This window comes from Apus apus, chromosome 1 (assembly GCF_020740795.1).
Source record: "Apus apus isolate bApuApu2 chromosome 1, bApuApu2.pri.cur, whole genome shotgun sequence".
Classification (NCBI taxonomy): Eukaryota; Metazoa; Chordata; class Aves; order Apodiformes; family Apodidae; genus Apus; species Apus apus.
Window position 1 is genome coordinate 132,485,623 of NC_067282.1, and position 19,758 is coordinate 132,505,380.

Sequence of the window (19,758 nt, forward strand, 5' to 3'; positions counted from 1 at the left end):
AGTGGGTTGCGTTGGTACTTGAGGGCCACTTTTCCAGAATGTTTTCAGAAATCTTAATATTCTGCCTCTTTTCAAAGTAAAACTTTGAGTTGCCCCAAAAAACTCAAGAATTTGATTGAATTTGGAAAAGGGATTATTTTTAGAACACTTTTTTTTTAGAAGGCATGTACTTAGGGGGAAATAGATGACTAAGGGAAACCTGAGCACAGCTTTCAGGATGGAGATTGCTGAGGGTGTCACCCTTGCATACCCCATGGGTGCCACTGGGACACAATGGGGTTTCTTCTCTCTGACAACACACCCTGCCCCACCTGTACCAAGTTATTCTCTGTATCTGGGTGCATCTTCCCTACTACCCTTTGCTTTTGAAGCTACTTTTCACTGTATACAGTGACAGACTCTCTCTCAGTGAGAGAAAATGAAAGTGCATCTCTGTGGTCTGGGTATTCCCCTCAGCAGAGGGAATACCTGCTTCCTGCCTAGTCAAGTGACTACTACGGTTAGCACAATTTTGAAACAGGAAAATACAATATTTAGTGGCCTAGTGACTTCAGCACTTATCTGAGAGGTTGGAGTTTCAATTTTGAGTCCCTGCTTTCCACCAGACAAGGAATCTGAAGCACTATTTTCTTCAGTGGAGACAAATGCCAAACCCAGTCAAGTCTGGGTGGCTTGAAGAATGTGTTTTCTCTCTTTTTCCGAATGGTGCCCAAATCCCATTATGATCCTAACCACCTCAAAAAATTATTCAGTGGGGGTGGATTAAAAGAAAAAAAAAAAAGTAAAAAAAAAAAAAGGTTAAACTAGAATATTTCACTCAACCATTTAATGTTAAATACTTCAGACATATTTTTGATTGACTTGAAATTCAGAGCAAAAAGAAGGTACACAAAGAAGGTACATACCAGGTGATGGCTCCAGCACACCTTGGATGGCTCCAGCACACCTTGGAAGTTCAAGCAGGAGCAGCAGTAGGTATTCAGGTGTCACCTCTTTTCAAAATGCTCTTGGGCCAATTTGCCATTCAGCAACAGGTAGGCAAGTTTTTTTCTAAAAAAGCACAATTAGCTCATCTGGAACCTGAGTCTCAGGAGCTGGCCAACTGATTTGCCCATATAACAAAAAACAACAGACCAAAGTTTCAGTTTTCAGTGAGTTGACTGCTCTGTTTAACTCCACAACAGCAGCGTGACAGAAAATGTGTTACTGTTTTTTCAGTGAAGGGTAAAAATTCCCATCAAGAGTGTCTAATAAACACTCAATGCACGTGCAATAGAAATACCAGCTGCCGAAAATGGATTATTCACAGCTGAATCACTTTAACACTACAAAACAATTTCAGTTATTTCTAGATAAATCATATTTATTCACAGGGGAGCAGTGATAAACAGGAGACTGCCACACTGCCTATTCCATCTGAGAGCCGCGTGGGATGACTCTGCAATTCCTCTTGCAGTCAGTAATGTCATACTATGATTCACAAAAGGGGATGTTCAGCATGTACAGAGCAAAATGCAGTCTCAAGGACTATAAAATGTAATCACACCCATGAAGCAAGTGAAACACAAAGCAAACAGCACCCACAACAATTTGCGCAAACTGGAGTTCCCGCAGTGAGCGGTAATAACCAGGCTCCCTCTCACCTGCGGAGCTGAACAATGAGTCTCCCAGTTAAGGCTCTGCACTGTGACTCAGGAGACAAAACTGTAATTACCTTTTTTTAATTTTTGTAACTGCACACTTCCTCATGTTACAGTTTACTGCACTTTTTTTCTACATCCCGTTTCTGCTTGTTCCTAGGTGAAGGGGACTGTGCTGACTTTACACATTTTAAAAGTTCAGTTTCCAGAAGCAGAAGGGATACATGAGTAAGCACATAAAAGGAAGGCAGGTAACTGTGCTAAGATCTAGAAATCTTAGTTTGCACGCCACTCTCTGCAGGGCCATAGACAAGTTTTGCAACACACAGGACACCCTCCTGCTCATTTGCAGCCATACCCCAACGTGACACCAGGCTGCCAGGCGCTACACGAAAGCAAGCCCTGAGCGCTCTCAAGACAGGGGTATGAGGACATCCATCCCACCTTTTTTTTTAGCTGGTATAAACTGCAGCAACAACACAAGGATGATACCACTTGGCTTCTGCTTTGGAAAACAGGAGGCTCACTGAGGAGCAGCCTCAGCAGTGCAGGCTTTGCTACCTCAGCTAAGGCTCAACTGCCACCCAGAAAAAAAGCAAACACCCACGCAGTGGCTACGGTTCCTTTTCCTCACTAATTCAACAGGACCCACAGGAGCAGGATGCTCTTGGGATCCAGACACCCCTTTGGCACTCTGCAGCTGACCAAGATGCAAAGGTTATCTAATACTCTGCATATGCAAACAGATTTTAACCATGGTTCTCCCAAAGCCCTTTTATTCCAGGCAAAGCGTGCAAAACATGAAATGACGGTGGAAAAAAAAAATATTGTAAGAACAATACAAATAGAAAACAGGTCTCCAAAAATTCCACAAAAAGGAGAAATAATTAAAAGTCCAGAAACTGTAAAGCACTATACTAAATCCAAAATCGGTGCGACCAACATGCCATGCTCAGTTCCAACTACCATAAAAGCTGGTTTCAAAGTCAATAACATTGTGTTTGGTCTTACAAGATGTAGTCTGAAAGTTCTAACACAGCACCTAATTCAGCATTTAATAAGATGAATGGGATTTATTTGAGATACTCTAACCACGTAGTGACAACTTTGGTATGCTTTATTGAAGAATTAGCACCTTGCCTGTAACATAGGAGCTTTCACTGAAACAATTTTCTTTACAGTAATCCCAGCCCTTAACTGGCAGCCTCCAGTATTCCAAGAGCTGACAGCTTCTATGAAATTCTTTTCTATTTTACCAACAGTTAATATTTACACATACCAAAAGTGGAATTTGTACTGTAAAAGGTGGGCTCAGCTGCCAATTTCAGTCCACAAAAGAACTGCTTAATAATATACTCCACAAAGCAATCATAGTTAAGGCTAGTATTTTACAATTCACCTTACCTTTCAGAAATGTGATATTATGAAATGATTAAGACTGCAATTGGAAGTTATTCTGCATTTCATAAATTACTGAAGACAGGCATGGTCATTTAAGTAATATATCATAATTTTTTTCCTATATATCTGTCAAACAAACCATTTAAATGCAAAAAATTAAAAAGAAGAACAGCTAGGGTTCAGCTGAAGCTTTTCTGTAACCTCTCCCTGCTCGCTTGTACACGATCCCCCAGCAAATACAGTTCTCTCTTACTTCCTAAAGCTTTCAGTACCTCTTGCAGATGAATAGCACACAAAGCAAACACACCTTTTCTGCACACCCTGCAGATATCTTGCCCAGGCAGCAGCATGTGGCACAACTGTACCTATTTTAATAAGCCAGGGGTTGGTTACACAATGCAAACCCGTGGATTTGGTGCTAAAGCCATTACAAGTGCTACCTAGAGCTCTGCAGGCACTAAGGAAGGTGCTGGAGGCAGCGGGTGCTCCCCTGCAGTCAGCCAGCCAGCCCAGGAACCTGCTACCAGCCCTCACCCATCCAACAACAGTCAGTGCCAACAAGGGAACCAGGAAGCTCTTTCCAGGAGGGCTTGGGACAACCCACACCTCTCCAGCTCATTTCCTGCTGCCAGAAAACATACAGGCTGGCAAAACACAGCCAAGAATACAGAGAGAACTGAAATACCAGCATTGAAATCCTCCTCCCTGGCACTCTTGTTACCACAGGATTCAGCTGTGTACGAGGGCAGCCCCTAAAAGACCTTTCTGCAAAGTTTCCAGTGCTGCTGTTTTCTGCTCCATCAAGAAGAGTCACCCAAAAGGCCAATCCAGCCTATGCAGCCTGAAGAGGCTTGGCCAGAGACAACAAAAGCCCCATGGCCCGGGGAAGCTGGGCAATTCTGGTAGGCTTTTTCTTTCAGTGAAACATTTGTTGTGTAACTGAGCACAACCACCGTGCCACCCAACAACTAGAAGGAAAATTACTTCCGTTCGTGTATGGCCGGCAATGATGCACCTCACAGCGTTAGAAATATCGAAACAAGCTTTATCATTTATTGACAGTTTAACCTTCAGAAAACCACATTCCTAATTACATCTTCTGCCTTACCCGGCTGCTACCTAGCAACATGGGGACAAAATAAGACAGGATTTTACACCGAAGAACGTCCTGACAAGTCAGACAAGTTAGAAAACCGGAACATCAAGGCGCCAAAAGCTGTGCCAAGCAAACAGCTCCCCTGAACACACCCTCACGCCCACGTGTGGAGCCCTCCGCAACCCAGAGCCAACCGCCCAGTTCTATCCAGGCGGAACAACCCTGCCCCAGATAGCCACGGCTACCAACTTTAACTTGAATCCACACCCCTGGAAAAACGTTAGAAAGGACAAGAAAAAAACAAGAAAGAAGAGAGGGGAAGTTGCTTGCAGGATTGAGTCAGCCCAACAGAAGGCTAATCTGGTGCATTTATTGGCCGTTCCGCAGTCCTGACACCGACGGGAAGAGCCCGACTTCGCTCTCCCCTTCCACACCTCAGGCACCCGGGGAAGGAAAACGTTCGCTGCGCCTACGCACGCGGCGCCCTTTTCATCATCAGAAGCCATGAAAATGTTCAAGACTTCCTCTTTTGGGAGCACAATTCTAAAATTGGACAGAAAAATCAAGTCGCGAGGATTTTTTCTCAAAAAGCTACTTAGGTCTCTGCTGCTTCCTCATCTTCCAGGGCATCTACATGGTTATACTGTTTCCAGGCCTTTAAATTACATTTTTTGAGAATGGCTCCCAGCTGCTTCCCGGGTCCCACTTCATACGTGTAAGGAAATTCTGTTCCTTGCTTTCTTTCATAGACAGAATGCATGGTCTGTTCCCACATAACAGGTGAAACCACCTGCTTCACTAACAGCTTCTGAATGTGCTTTGAATGCATGTACTTTTTGCCATCAACATTGGAATAGACACAGACCAGTGGTTTCTGAATCTCAATCGATTTTAGGACTTCAGCCAAAGGCTCTACTGCTGGTTCCATAAGTCTGGTATGAAAAGCCCCACTGACCGGAAGCATTTTTGTACGTGTAAAATAGTATTTCCGGGCATTCTCCTGCAAAAACTCCAAAGCCTATAAAAGAGAGAGAGAAGTGAGAGTCTTGTACCACAGCACTCAAGTCACACCCAACCGCGGAGCACACACGCCGGAAGAAAACCCCACCGATCAAACACTCTGGGCTTGGGCGAACTACTTAACTTCCAGGCACAAGCGCCAAGAAAGCGGTCTGAAAAACCAAGAGTTAACTTGAGCGAAAAGGCACCAGTGACTCTGAAGTACCTGCAAGTGTCCTGCAACGACTCTGCAGTCTGGAAACAAATAGTTTGAGACGGCACACACAGGGTTGGCTATACCCAGCGACTCGCAGTGTTTACGGGCTTCCAGGCAGGCAAATTTGTAATTTGCCTCTCGCCGACCGATAACCGACAGCATTCCGCTGGGGACAGCTTCCGACGCCTTTTGCATGGCTTCGGCGCGGACTTTCACCGCGTACAGCGCTGAGGGAGGGGGGGAAAAAAAAACAAGAGATGCCGGGTAAGGGCAAGAGCCGGGGGAGACCCCGCTGAAGGCGCCCGGGCTGCGGCTGCTGCTGCGCAAGAAAGGGCGGCTGTTCACTCTTCGTGACACGTCAATGCTTTTAATGCCGAGTTACGCGTATTGAAGTGAACAGGGGAAATAGAAAGTGAAATCGATCCTAATATAATAGGAAAAAAAAAACAAAACAAAACACACCGAAAGAAAAAAAATAAAGAAAAAAGGAGGGAAACAGCGGTAACGGGGCTTTGGAAGAAGCACGGGGTGGGAGAGCCTACTGGAAGGGGAGGGGAGGGGGTGGGGGAGTGTGGGGGAAGGGGTTCAGCACATTTCCCGGGCACCTTCGGCAAAGCTGAGGGCTCCAGCGAAGACCAGCGCCGCGAACTCCCCCACGCTGTAGCCCGCCGCCGCCACGCAGCGCTGCACCACCTGCACGGAGACAGCCCCGCGGCCGCCATCAGCCCGGCCCTGCCGGCAAGGCCCCGCAGGCCGCGCCCAGGCCCCAGACCCCCCCGGGCCCCCCGGGCCGGCCTCCCCCCGCCCCGCTCCCCGCCGCCGCAGCGCGCCCCTCACTTCAGGCTGCTGGTGGTTGAGCTTCTCCACGGCGGCCAGGGAGGCGACGAACACGGCGGGCTGGCAGCGCTGGGTGCGGTCCAGCTCGTCCCGCGGCCCCTCGAGGCAGAGGGAAAGCAGGTCGTAGCCCAGCACCTTCTCGGCCAGGCGGTACATGTCCCGCACGCCGGGGTACCCCAGCAGCCCGCGGCCCATCCCCACGAACTGGCTGCCCTGCCCGGGGAAGAGCAGCACCGTGCCCTCCCGGGGGCACGGCCGCTCCCGACTCGACGCCGCCGCCGCCGCCGCCGCGCCCGGCTCCTCGGCCCCCACCGAGCTCTGCAGCAGGTCGCTCAGGCTCGCCGCCCGGTGCCCATCGCCGGGGCGGGAGCTGCCCCGCCGCCGAGGTGCGCCGCGGAGGGCGCCGCGCCCGCTGCAGCCACCAAGCCGCCATGTCGCCGCGGCCCAGCTGCCCATGGCCGCCGCCCGGCGGCCCCCGCCGGCAGCCACCCCCCCGCCGGGCGGGGGAGAGGCAGGCAGCTCGGGCGGCCCCGGCGCTCGCCGCCCTCAGCCGCGCCCTCCGCGCCGGGCCCGCTCCTCGCCACGCTCCTCGCCTCGCCTCGCCACGCCGCTCCTCCCTCCCGCCGCCGGAGCTGCCTCCGCGGGGCGGGCCCGGCCGGCGCTGGGCGCGGGCGGCGCTGGGGGCGGGCACCGGCGGCTCGCGGCGGAGGAGGCGCGACAGGCGGCGCGGGAGCGGAGGTAACGCGGGGCTGCCCCGCGTCCCGCGCGCGGCCTTGCCCGCAGGACGGAGCGGGACGGGAGCGGGAGGGCCCGTGCGAGCGGCGCAGCCCCGCAGCGCGGCCCGGCGCGGCGCAGCGGCCGGGTCCCGGCCGGCCCCGCCTCACCCCGGGCAGCCCCCGCTTTGGTCCTGGCGGCGGCACCGCTCCGGAGGCCACGGCAGCCGCCGCGGCTCCCCCGGGGCGGAGCGCGGGCAGGCGGAGGAGTGTGAGGAAAGCGGCGTGTGGCGAGCGCCAGGCAGCTCCGGCAGCCCTGGCCAGCGGGTCCCGCCGGGCGGTGTGTGGGGACAGGCCGCGGGACGGGGGCACCGCCCGGGCCATCGGCACCGCCCGGGCAGAGGGGGTTCGGTCGGGTGAAGCGTGGCTGCTTTCCCGTGCCGGTATTCGCCATGGAAAGTGGTTTTTTTTGGGGTTGCTGTTGTAAAAAGGGAACTCGACGCAGCAGCTGACTGTGATTTTCTTTTCGCGTATGAGTTCTGCAGCGGTTCGCAGCTGTCCAGCTGTGCGGGCAGCCGGCTTTGCCGCTCTCAGCCAGACGCGGTGCCTGGCAGCAGATGTGGCTCCGGTCCCTCGGGGGCCCGCAGCCCAGCCTTCCCGCACCCCGCACTCGAGTGAAGGTTATTTCAGGTTGCTGTTGAAATAAAAGGTACTCTAAGTATCGCTGGAATCTGCTTTTGATGAAACATTTCTTTAAGAGCTAAAGGATTTTTTTTGTTGTTGTTTGTTCTTATTTGTTTCCCCCCCCCCCCCCCCTCCTGAATTTCCAAGTAACACTGACAAATCAGCACAAGATGCACTTTGCTAACTGAAGCATCCAAAAAAACGGTGAAAGTTGCCATGCCGAAGTTGCAGTTGTGCAATGCCCTTGCATCACTTCGGGTTATGAAAGAGTGCTGAGCAGCCAGGCTTCCCAGAGCAGCAGCTTAATGAATGAGATTACATTAGCTGAACTCAGGAGAAGGAAAATGGGTCAAAATAGCAAGAAATCCTGTCGCCTTTTTATTCAGGCCGATTCAAAAGGATCACAGCGAGCAGATTTAGCTCACATCTCTGATCTCTCTCCTATGCTGCTCCATAAGGTGGTTTCCTCCATTTTTGTCAGCCTCCAGGTAAAATACCTGGCAGAGCCTGTGAGCCTGTCAAGTTAGCTGAAATATATGGGCAGTAATACATGATTTATATGACAAATACATGACCACATCCCATTCGGTGGCTGTCTCTACCTGTAATGTCAGCAGTAATGCCTCTTGTGCTGAGAGGCAGTACCTGAGTGAGTACTGCTGAGTACCTGCTGCTCTCCTGTTGAGCTTGTGCCCTAGAGCTCCTGGGCATCCCAGCTGCCCCACCTGCCTGACAGGAAGGGCTGCCCCCTTTTGCACCAGGCAGCCAGATGACAGTTCCCCCTACCGGAGGCCTGTCAAGCCCAGGGAAGATTCGTGGTTCTGACCTTCGTGCTTGATGCTTTCAGAGGCAAAGCCCAGTTCCTGCAAACTACAGTAGCAGACCAGGGAGTGATACGGTGGCTGCGAGGGCACCGTGGTGCTTGTTCTATCTCTGGTTTGCTGTACAGGGCGCAGATCGCTTGTCAGGCACTTGAGACTTGCCGGTGGCGATGCCCCATGAACGTTCTCTTGTGGCTATTAAAGCACCCCCTGGATGTGGTTAAAAGAATACCTGGAAAGTACCTGTTTAGAAGGAAGGTAGTCAAGGGGACATTTGGCCTTTAAACTGCACTGTGTGCAGAAGATTTTATGCAAACGTACATAAAGAAAATGAGATTTGCCAGTAAATGGCAAACTATCACCTGGGAAGATTTTGTTCTAGGGTACATTTCAGGTCCCAGTTCATGAATCTTCCACAAATCATAGATTTTTTTGCACAGTTTGTGCTCTGCCATTTCAAAGGAAGCATAACCTCTGCAGTGGGATTTGTTGTCTCTAAATCTGATGAATACACCTCATGTTATGTCCTTACATAAATACAGTAATTTTTAATTTTAGTTATAAATACATATTATAAACATATACTATACACATATTTGTTAGATACTTATATAATACATACAATTTAAAAAGACAACAAAGATAAGACTGCTTTTTTGTGGTAGCTGTATTCTGTGTCACAGACTGTGATAGAACTTCAGTTTCAGTGTTGTGGTTTTCCAGGAGTTAAAGCCACAACAGGCATAGTTTATCAATATAACTGAAATTTGTACCCCTTAATTCTTCAGACAGCTACCTCAGGAAGAAGGTGTTTCCTTAGGGAAAATCTGCTTGCTGCTTGTCAGACCTAGGTAGCACCTTACCTGCCCTCAAAAAAAATGTACTGTAGAGGACAAGAGGGAGAGTGTACACTTTGGGGGAACACCCCTGACCTCCAGTGCTCTCACAGCTTGGTCAGTTTTGTCAGCCTACCCTCTGAACAGCAGGGACCAGAAGCCCCAGAACTGCCTGGGTGATTTAGCCCTGCTGAGAGATTTTCCTTTGTGTTTATAATGCGATAGCTATAATTTAAGCCCCATGTGATTGGGTAGTCAGCCCTAAATTGCACAAGAAAGGGATCAGGCAGAGGTTTATCAGCACAGGAATATAAGAATATGCAATGAAAGTAGTTGTTCTTTCCTTCCTACTGACCAAGCTGTCCCTGGGAGTGCCTGGAGAAGGGGCCTGCCTGCCTTTCAGAGACCTGCTCAAAGGGAAGGGGGTTTAGTTAATTTTTCATCAGGCTGAAGGAAACCAGCTCCTCTATCATGATATATCTAGTCCTGCCCCATAGCACACCCCATCCCTTTTTTTTGGGTGTGCAGTGTTTTTTTCCAGAAAGAGGAGGACACGGACAGCTTCTGTTTGATTCTCTGCAAGTTGCACTGCTACAGAGGAACAACTTGCAGAAAGATAGAAGCCCACTATGCAGCAAGTTGCAGGGTTTTTCCTCCTGTTACTTCATGTAGCTGAAACCAGCTTTGGGCAAGCTAGATGCTTTGAATACCTAGAAAAATTATTTTAACACTTCTGTAAAACAAACTGGCCTGCTGCAGCCCTCACTGCACTGCTGTGACTGCCTGAAGTCAGGCTAGGGCTAAACAGAAGATGGGCAGGGTGATTAAGGAAATGTTGCAGGACAGAGATAAGAGGTGGAAACAGCAATAAACAAGTTCAGCATATGTGTGGATAAGAGATTTCCAGCTGTGGTGGTTGTTAGAGGCAGGTACCTGCCAGGCACGCTGCAGATACGATCCATAGACCTCCGGGTTTCTTCAGTATGAAAATCAGGGTGCAAGAACGTTGTGCAATCAGCTCTCACCCTGAAGTGAACCTGGGATATGATTGGGAAAGTACTAATTATTTCTAGGTTGTGCAATATAGGTGCAGCTAGAGGGGCTGTGTTAGCAAACCTGTGCCATGTAATTTATCACCAAGTAATTTCAGGATTACCAGCTATATACTAGAAGAAGCCAGGGCTTGTAATCCTTTATATACTCTGTGATTACATTACTTTCAAAAATGTCCTGGGTGTTCTATAAACATCGCACACATCTCATGCTGCACACCTAACCAAATGCTGCAGCACTGACTGAATGTACCCACTTGCTAGCACATTTCTGCCTTTTACTTCCTCTCTCACTAAAGACCTGCACCAAGTGACCAGAAGAATCATAGAATCCTAGGGGTTGGAAGGGACCTCGAAAGATCATCTAGTCCAACCCCCCTGCCAGAGCAGGGTCACCTAGAGCACATCACACAGGAAGGCATCCAGGCGGGTTTTGAATGTCTCCAGAGAAGGAGACTCCACAACCTCTCTGGGCAGCCTGTTCCAGGGCTCTGTCACTCTCACAGTAAAAAAAATTTTTCTGATATTCACCTTAAACCTCCTATGCTCCAATTTGTATCCATTACTCCTTGTCCTATCACTGGTCATCACTGAAAAAAGCTTAACTCCATCTTCTTGACACTCACCCTTTACGTATTTGTAAACATTGATGAGGTCACCCCTCAGTCTCCTTTTCTCCAAACTAAAGAGACCCAGCTCCCTCAGCCTTTCCTCATAAGGGAGATGTTCCATTCCCTTAATCATCTTTGTGGCTCTGCGCTGGACATGGCTTCTTCCAAAATTAACTAGTGGTGCTCCCTGAGTTAGCTACTGCTTTTTATGGGAAACTGATACTAGTATTTCATTTCTTGGGAATTAAAATACAGGAACTCCCACTGCTGATGGACAGCTGTGGTCTACTAGGCTGAGCCTACCAGCACATTCTGATCTTGCTGCATGGCTTTGTCCCTCTTTGGTACTATGAAAGACAGAGAATTTTGCCATGCTTGGGAAGTCCTGAGAAATACTATTGGAAAGCATAGTATATAAATAGTAGCAACAGTAGTCAAAATACTAGTATTCAGTTCAAGCCAGTGTGTTCAATCATTTCTATTTCTTCCCCTTTCCTGGTTCATGTATGGCTTTGTTTTCCCTGTTTCTTTGCTTTGTGCCTTCCCAGTTTCTGTTTGCCTGATTTTCTTTCTCTTTGTCACTTAAGAATTATTTCAGCATTTGCCCTCCAACACCCAGAGGGATGGACGTGTAGCTACATCATTTATTCACTAATGACTGCAGCAGAGCAGTACTTTTCCAATTTGACAGCATTTAGCACTTTCCGCTTGCAGAACACTCAGATTTTTTTCCCTTGAGATAAACTGTCAGAACCCCTGACAAGGCCTAGTTGCTTAACACCTACAGGAAACCACCCTGATACTGTTACATCCAAATAAAGCATAAATCCCTTTGGGTCCTTGCTTATCACTTGAAAAAAAATTAATACAATTAGCATGTGACAACCACACTAGAGCTGCACAATGATCAGCACTTTACAGCCTGTGTAGAGAACTAAGACTAGTGTTTTCTCTGTAGGCAAAGCAAGAGCGACAGAGTTAAGAATTAACGAGATCTTAATAACTTTAAATTTCTAATTTTAACCTTTGGGAATTACTTATCTGAAGGCATCCAAAGAGAATCATTGTGGTTGGAGTTCTTGTTCCCATTACACCTTGTTGCTCCGGCACATCGCAATTCCTTCACATCCCAGTAAAAGCAGACCCTTTCATGCTGTCAGTAGGGGTGACAAGCAGTGTACACTGCAGTTGACTGTCTGCTCCCTCAGCAGGGTAACAATACACACTTAGGCATAGGAGAACACGTCATTCCTTTGCTCCATTTAAGACGCTCCCTTGTAAATAGCAAGTAGAATCCATTAGGCAGGAAGGACGGCAGCAATGAGCTATGCAGGTTTTTCCTCCCCTCTTTGTTGTTCATCCTCCACCCAAGAACTAATTGATACTATTCCAGCAGACTAGCACATCTGCCACATCTTCACAGCCTTAGTTCTGAATTCTTCCCTGCTTAAGTTTTTCTTTCACTCTCCATTCTTTTGTTCTGTTTTCGACTTTTGACTGTTGTATGGTTTTTCTGCCTTTTTTGTGTGCTTTCCTATTCAGTGCCCTCCCACGACTCTCCCCTAAGGCATGCCCACAGCTCAGCAGCCTGCATGCCCCTTCTTGTTTACTCCTTACAGACTTTCTAATCCTGCATGCTTTACCAGACCCTCCATGCTCTGGTTTGTCTTCTAAATTCTGCTTTGCTTCACAATTCTACTCTGCTTCTGTCACCCCAGTTTTTCTTTAATCCTGTGCAATCTGGCTTGTAGTTCCAGTCACTGAAATGTTTTTATGAAATCTGCATAACTGTATGGCCAGACCCCTGAGTACAGGGACAAAACTGTGATGCAAGAGTTCCCTTGCTGGACAAATTTATACCTGTTCTCCAAACAGAAATCTGCTGGTAGCAGAATTGCCACAATGCAATGTAATCTGTGCAACAGTTCTACCAGTTTAAACACATCTGTTACAAGGGGAATTTCTGCTTTCCTACTCCCTGCCTCCTCATTCCAGCAGCCACAACTATGGCAATAAAAGCTTTTAAACATAGGCCAAGACAGCAGCCAAGTCAATAAGGCACTTCTTTGACAAGCCTCTGAAATACTGGTTGCTCTAAAACCTTGTTTTCTCTCCTGAGGCTTCCACCGCTGCTCTTTCCCTATTGCTGCAACCTCTCTTAGGATTCCTTTCTCCTGTCTCCCTGTCCTGCATAACAGATGAACAGGAATTGGGTGTATTTGCCTACTGTGTATTTGAAAAAAAAGAATGGGTTTCTGTTCTGCCCTTTTTTTATCATGCCTCTAATCTGTTTACATTTTTGCAAGCTAAACACGGCTCTTCTGTAGCATTTGGCTTTTAGCCAGAAAATCTGCAATGAAGCTTTTTCCTGCTTCCTTGCTTGCTTTTTTATTGCTGCCCATACTCTAACTAAAGCAGTGTGGCCTATCAGAACAAGGCAGTGTTCAGTCTTACTTCTGTAGGCAAATTTAATCCAATACACTTCATGGTCTTGGCAGCTAAAATTGCTGCAACTTACCGAGTGCTTCATAAAGTAGCCACAGGTGCACTCCCCATTTATCCACAGAGATCTCCTTCCTTGTTTAGCAAAACATGATTTAAGTACTTAGCCTCTCATTGTCCTCCCTGGTGTTAATTTTCTGAGGTAGCTTCTCAAGTGTCTGCTACTAATGCACATCCCTCATGCCATGGAGCATCCTCAGCACCCTTTTGAGGCTAAAAATGCAACGCAACACATAGTTATTTTGCTTGAGCACAGGAAATTAGTCTTTTCTTACTCTTGACTATGCCACTTCATTGAGTGAATGGGCTTTTTTTTTAAAAAAAATACAGAAATACACCTACCTTCATACATATTTTCCCTCCCAAGCGGAGTAAATACCAAACAGCTTTATTTCTCTGCCATACTTATGGGTGAGAATATCTAGGTAAAATTCAATAATCTTAGTGCACAAAGCTGAGGTGAGTAAAGGCCTCCCCCCTCACTGTAAATTATACGTTCCTTTGTGGGGGGTGAGTATTGTCCCGTGAACCTGGTACAAGATCCATTCATTTTGGTTGCAGTCTGAGTGACAGAACTAGGTTGTGAATCAGATCCTACCCACAGATATTTCTAAAATAAGCTAAAAATGGAGTATTGTTGTAGTTTCATTTAAAAATTGCTCTGCTAACCACCACATTTGGGTTTGTTTCAGGTTGACTGTCTCAATGGAAGTGGTACGAGCCTGGGCCCCAGTAGTGGGTTTCACACTCCTGCCCAATGTAGGAGGATTTTTAGGAGGCAGGATAACCAGAAAAGAAATTCCAGTGTGGTATGCATATCTACAGAAGCCATCCTGGTGTCCACCTAACTGGGTGTTTGGTCCTGTTTGGGGAACACTCTATACATCTATGGGGTATGTTTTTCATATTGTATTAACACTTACCTGATCTCAATGTTGCTTATTGTATAATGCTAGACCAGAAAACTACTGTATTCCTGTGGCTCTAAGTTTGTAAAAAGCTGCGTCAAGCTGCCTGTTTAACAGGTAAAAACATGTTTGGGGAGTTGTGTGTGGGTTTGATACGTTTGTAAGCAGGAGTTTGAAAAGCTGCCATTACTGTGCTTTCCTCATTCATTCAAAGGGGAAGACCTGTTAAGCTGGCAGTGATGGAGCAAGGCAGCACTGGGATTTCTTCTTCCTATATCCTTCAGCAGTTTTAGGAAAATAAGAAGAAAGGTGGGGGTGAGGCAGGGGGGAATGATGGGACTGAAAGAGAACTGTTATAACAGAGCTCAATTAAAAGAAACCAAAATAAAAATACACATTTCCTTTTGAATAAAACTGCCAGGGTGTTGAACTGTAAATGTTTGAAGCCATCTACTGTCTCCTGTTTAACTAGTTTAAAATACTTGGCAGCACAGCAATTACTGTCAAATGAACAGAGAATCACAAGGCTAAATACCATTCCCACAGGTACCTTAAAAGTTTAATAATAGTGTATTTTGGCAGCTGTTGCTTTGAATAAGATGTAGCAAAAATATTTCTAGAGGGAGGTTGTTTCAGGAGATTGTTTGGGTAGCTTTGATACTCCTCACAAAATGCTCTAAAAGCTGTCCACCCAACATTATGTACTTTTATGTCAACTGTGGTGAGCTGTGCCACAGAGAAGAGGTAGCACTCTGCTCCTAGAGCCTCAAAGGTTGGTGTAGCCCACAAACAGTGATGCTTTGTCTTTTCTGCACTTGGTCATTAAGAACTAGCTACAGACTAAAACTGAGCATGTTTTTTCCTAGCTGACAAGAACACAGTGTTGCTAATCTAATAGTAATAGTTTTTAGGCTGCAATATGCTTTTTATAGCTTACCCCTCCCATTTCTTCCATTGTGACATATTTTAAGTGATTTGTAGTCTGTAGAGAGCACTGGCTAACTTTATGAAGTTTCAAAGAGACCAGATCTTTTCCAAGTTAACATTACGTAGTCAACTTGCAGGTTACCTTAAATACCACACCACCTGTTGCAAATATAGCAATGATGTGGTGTCTGAAACTGTATCTGAATGCTAAACTAGCTCTCACACATTGTCCCCATTTTGGTTTAATATTCTTTCCAGAAAAGCTTTGGAAGCCTCATGTACTGTCCCTCCTTTCCCATCAGTATTCTTTTTTCTTCATCCTCTTACACAGTATTTCTAAAAATTGGTCTCTACTTGTGTATATTCCAGTAATTAATTAGCAGCTGAATCAGATCATTACTGTCCTGTGAATTAAAAAAAAAAAGTCTTAACAAAGAGACAAGAGCTGAGTGGCTTTCCCATGAAGGACTTCTTTCAATTTGACAATACCATTTGAAACCCCATTTCTAGATTCCTCATAAGAAACCTGGATATCAGGATTTTTTTTTAAATAGAAATTGTGACAGCTTATAACTTACTTTGATAATATCAGAACCAGTATATTCCGAGGTGAACGGTCCCAGTAATGTACTATACATCTAGCTCAGAGAAAAGATCATTTTTATTACCTGAACTTTCTTCTGTAATCTATCATGGGCACACATTCCTTGAAGATCAAAGAACCCTCATGCCTTTAGGATCTCTTGAATATATTAAAAGCAAGAAATAACTCAAAGCAAGATTTAATAAGCTTACATACATGTCTTTGCCATTTAGCTTCCTAGCGGATTGTACATCATGATCTTGATCTGAAGTCAAAGTTAGATGTACAAACAACTGTAAGTCCACTTTCTGGCTCTGTAAATCACTTAGGAACAGATATGGGTCCTAATGCCTTTTACAAAGATAAACTTCTAAGCTTTCTAATTCTTACCCTGCCCCCCCTTTCTTTTTTTAAAATACTCTCTGCAATTAAACAGCCAAGATATGAAAGCTGCATTGTTCAGTCCTTATGAAACTAATGGCCAAGAAGGAAGCTTGGTCACTAACTGGGTTAAGCAGAAAAAAAGAAAATCCTTCTTGTAGGAGCTATAAAAGACTATGAACTCCTTGCAATTACTCCTATGGATGTTTGTCTGCTCCTGAAAAAATAATGCTTACAAGTTGGTCTTCATCTTGGCTCCGCTGCCCAAAGAAATACATATGAGCCACCTGCTGTCCAGCATAGTGCACTGTGCAGTTTACATGCCTACCAGGATGGGATCAGTATTTGTTACTAATTTTGAAACAAGGGTATAGTTCCAGATGCTGGCATTTTATCCATGGGATTCTACTGTAGTCACTTGGAATAGCTGTGCAGTCATCTGGATTGAAATCTAGCTAATGTTTAAAGGGAAAGTCAAAGAGCAGGAGAAATAGTCTTAGGTGTCAAATGCTCCCTGTTCTAACCAGGCTCCTTCAAGGCAAAATTAAATCTTACATTAGTAAATCTCCTAAATCCTGAGAATTCTGTCTTTAGCAGCTTATGTTCTGGGATCCCTCCAGTGAGCTGTTCTTCTATGGCATTAAGATGATCTGTTCAAAATCTTCAAAACATTTTTGGAAGATCTTTCTGTATCCAGGATCCTGCAGAAAGGAAGGGTCTGGAAATCTTTGTTCACCTCAGCCTTATCCCCTTCCTTTTGAGAAGTGACTATAGGGTTCCTCCTCTAACACTAACCATCCCCATACTTGCCTTTAGGATGTCGTTCTTCTTATCTTTCCTATATTAATTTAAAGTTGGTGGCTTGTGGGTTTATTTTTAAAGCACCACCTCTTAGTACCAAAATTAACAGGTACTTCACTCTTTAGACCTTTACCTTTATCATTGCTTCCATTTCAGTGTCTTTTAAGACTGAAGTGCAGTGTTTCATCTGCTTCTCTGCACCTAAGAAGTGAGAATTCTGGCAGGATAGGGAATTTTTCTTCCTCCATACTGATGTCTGCAGGAAGCAGGTCATCAACTCTGTGCAGGCAGTTACTGTTCCAAGCAGTACCTGTATATCTACTTCTCCAAATTAATGTAGACCCTAGCACTGAAGTAATTTTATTTGATTAAGAATGTGTGGTTGCTTTCTAACCAAAGTACTGAATGACACCTTCTATTTGCTTTCTCCAGATACGGCTCCTACCTGGTGTGGGAGGAACTGGGGGGCTTCAATGAAGAATCGATGGTTCCGCTAGGTCTGTATGCAGGGCAGCTGGCACTAAACTGGGCATGGACTCCAATATTTTTTGGAGCACACAAAATGGGATGGGTAAGTGGAAAAGCAAGTTTCTCAATCAGGCTTCTGCTATCATTTGCAAGGTGGAAAGACTAAAGTTTTGTATCATAATCTTTTCTCCCTGAAATTGAGCTGAGTACAGAATATGGCTTGCAGAAGTTTTTTTAAATTCTCTTTAATACATCCCAGCAGCCACTTGAGAGAATTTACATTATCTACAACATCCTGAAATGTTTAGATTTCAAGAAGCTCTTTCTGCCATCTCTTGACAAGGGCTTTGTGTGATTAGAAAATGCAGATTTATGCCTCACTAAAATTCCTAGGTATCTCTGGCAAACAGCAGTGAGAAGAAGCTTATGATAGCATTACTCAGGTAATTAGCATGCACTTTTAGACAAGACTAATTTTCTGCAGTCTGAAGAGAAACAGCTTGCCTCAGAAATAAAAACAATATTAAAAATAGAAAATATTTCCCTGGTTCTTTTAATATATATTTGCAATGCTGTAACAGTGGAAAACTTTGCAATCTATCACTGATTCTTTTACATGGCATCTCTTCAGGCAGCATCTATGAGATGAAAAGACTGGGTAAGTTTACTTAGCTAAGTGACTTGCTTAGTGTTGCACTGGGTTTGTACTCAGTGTAGCACTTCCTGCTGTCAAAAAAAGAGGGTATCGGTGAGAGGGATTTTCTTCTCCCTCTTCTGCTCCCAGCTGCAGTGCCCATCTCTGTGACTCTTATTTTATGAGTCAATTAAACTTGTAATTCATCAGAAATGTCTTTTTCGGTTTTGCTGGCTGGTTTTCTGAGAAGGAATTAACTCATGGAGGGATCCAACAAATCCCAGAGATAAGTGGAAAAAGCCACACAAAGACTATCTAGTCAAGAAAATTCGACAAGTGAAAATAACACAACACTTCCCTGTGTTTCAGGGGCTGGTCACTCTCCTGCTCACCACTGGTATGGCAACAGCTACAACTGCTTCCTGGTATAACATCAACAAAACAGCAGCTTATTTGATGGTTCCTTATTTAGCTTGGCTAACCATGGCTTCTGCACTCAATTACCGTGTCTGGAAGGACAATCGCAAAAAGAAACTATATGAATAAATGGTTTTCAGCCAAGACAACTTTTTTCCACAAGAATTTTTCTAAATGAAGTTACGGCCTTATTTTGTTTTTAGCTGAACTGCTTACACCACTAGTTTGTTAAGTACAAGTTGACAAATCAGTATTTGTTTAAAGCAAGTGTCTTTACTTGGCAAGTCACAAAGGGTAACTGGGTTTTATAGCAAACAAAGAGAATAATGCTGATTGAAAAGTACTAGTTTTCTGTACTACAGCATTACACTTTATATGACTACAGCATTTTAACTATTACCAGAAATACACAAGCTCCAACTTCATTATGTTCAGAAGAAGAACCCAGCCTTATATTAACACAGCTTCCAGAAAGCTGTTCCAAACAGTGACAGGCATAATTGTGGCCTTAATCTTTCTTATTTACCACTAGACACAGAGCTTTAATGTATGGTGTGTCCCACTACAGCTGTCAGGTACTTATCTTCTGGTCATTGTACTCTGGAAATGTTTTTCAAGATCTTTTTCACAATTTGTGCCTTCCCACTGTGCAGCACTGTGCAATCTATTGTTAGCTAAATGCATTAAACTACATGTAAACTTATTAACCTTGTTAATCTGTTTTTATTGTTTTAAATGGTTTTAAAGCTGAAAAATACTGAATGCAACAGGATGCTGCAGTCTCAAAGATTGCCCCTTTGTCTCTTCTCACCATTGCAATGGGCAAGACAAAACAGGAAATTCAGAACACCTGGAGAGAAACTAAGAGGATCTAAATATCTGGACACACTTCTGAAGCATCACCAGCAGCACTGCCCAAATAGCACTAACATACCTTGGCCCTCAGTGTGATGCCAGTTCACCTTTAGACCTTAACAGTGGAGCTGGCAGCCAAGCCACAGGTGGGTCAGTTACCCAGCAGGGCAATACATACACCGTAGCAACTAGGGGCTCATACCTGCCCCTCCTCACTTTAACTGCTTAGAAACAGCAACAAGGATTTCTCCTCTTCAGAGTTACGGTAGCTGACATAGTAAGATCTGGGATGCTTAGTTCAAACAGTTGCTTCCTGTAAGAGAAAAACATTTTTTGTCTAACAGCACAACAACAGACTATTTTTGCCCACAGATT

The 19,758-nt window shown here is 45.4% G+C and overlaps 2 protein-coding genes across 5 annotated transcripts; one reads left to right on the forward strand and one right to left on the reverse strand.

Annotated features, from left to right (window-relative positions):
- Positions 1–4,072: 4,072 nt before the first annotated feature.
- On the reverse strand, positions 4,073–6,831 carry MCAT (malonyl-CoA-acyl carrier protein transacylase). Its single transcript, XM_051641951.1, has 4 exons — positions 6,191–6,831; positions 5,959–6,046; positions 5,363–5,580; positions 4,073–5,155 (listed from the first exon to the last, which is right to left on the reverse strand). Exons 1-4 carry the CDS (start codon positions 6,644–6,646, stop codon positions 4,733–4,735), a joined length of 1,185 nt encoding a protein of 394 aa, XP_051497911.1. The 5' UTR covers positions 6,647–6,831; the 3' UTR covers positions 4,073–4,732.
- An 8-nt stretch (positions 6,832–6,839) lies between these two features.
- On the forward strand, positions 6,840–19,231 carry TSPO (translocator protein). 4 transcript variants are annotated; one of them, XM_051642088.1, is made up of 5 exons: positions 6,840–6,928; positions 7,441–7,612; positions 14,102–14,302; positions 17,442–17,580; positions 18,481–19,231. In XM_051642088.1, the coding sequence occupies exons 3-5, from the start codon at positions 14,115–14,117 to the stop codon at positions 18,655–18,657; spliced, it is 504 nt and encodes a 167-aa protein (XP_051498048.1). In that variant the 5' UTR covers positions 6,840–6,928; positions 7,441–7,612; positions 14,102–14,114; the 3' UTR covers positions 18,658–19,231. The 4 variants fall into 4 exon arrangements, with proteins under 4 accessions (XP_051498048.1, XP_051498143.1, XP_051498330.1 ...); XM_051642370.1 differs by having other exon boundaries at positions 6,866–6,928; positions 7,449–7,612; XM_051642183.1 differs by lacking the exon at positions 7,441–7,612 and having other exon boundaries at positions 6,851–6,928.
- Positions 19,232–19,758: the final 527 nt, after the last annotated feature.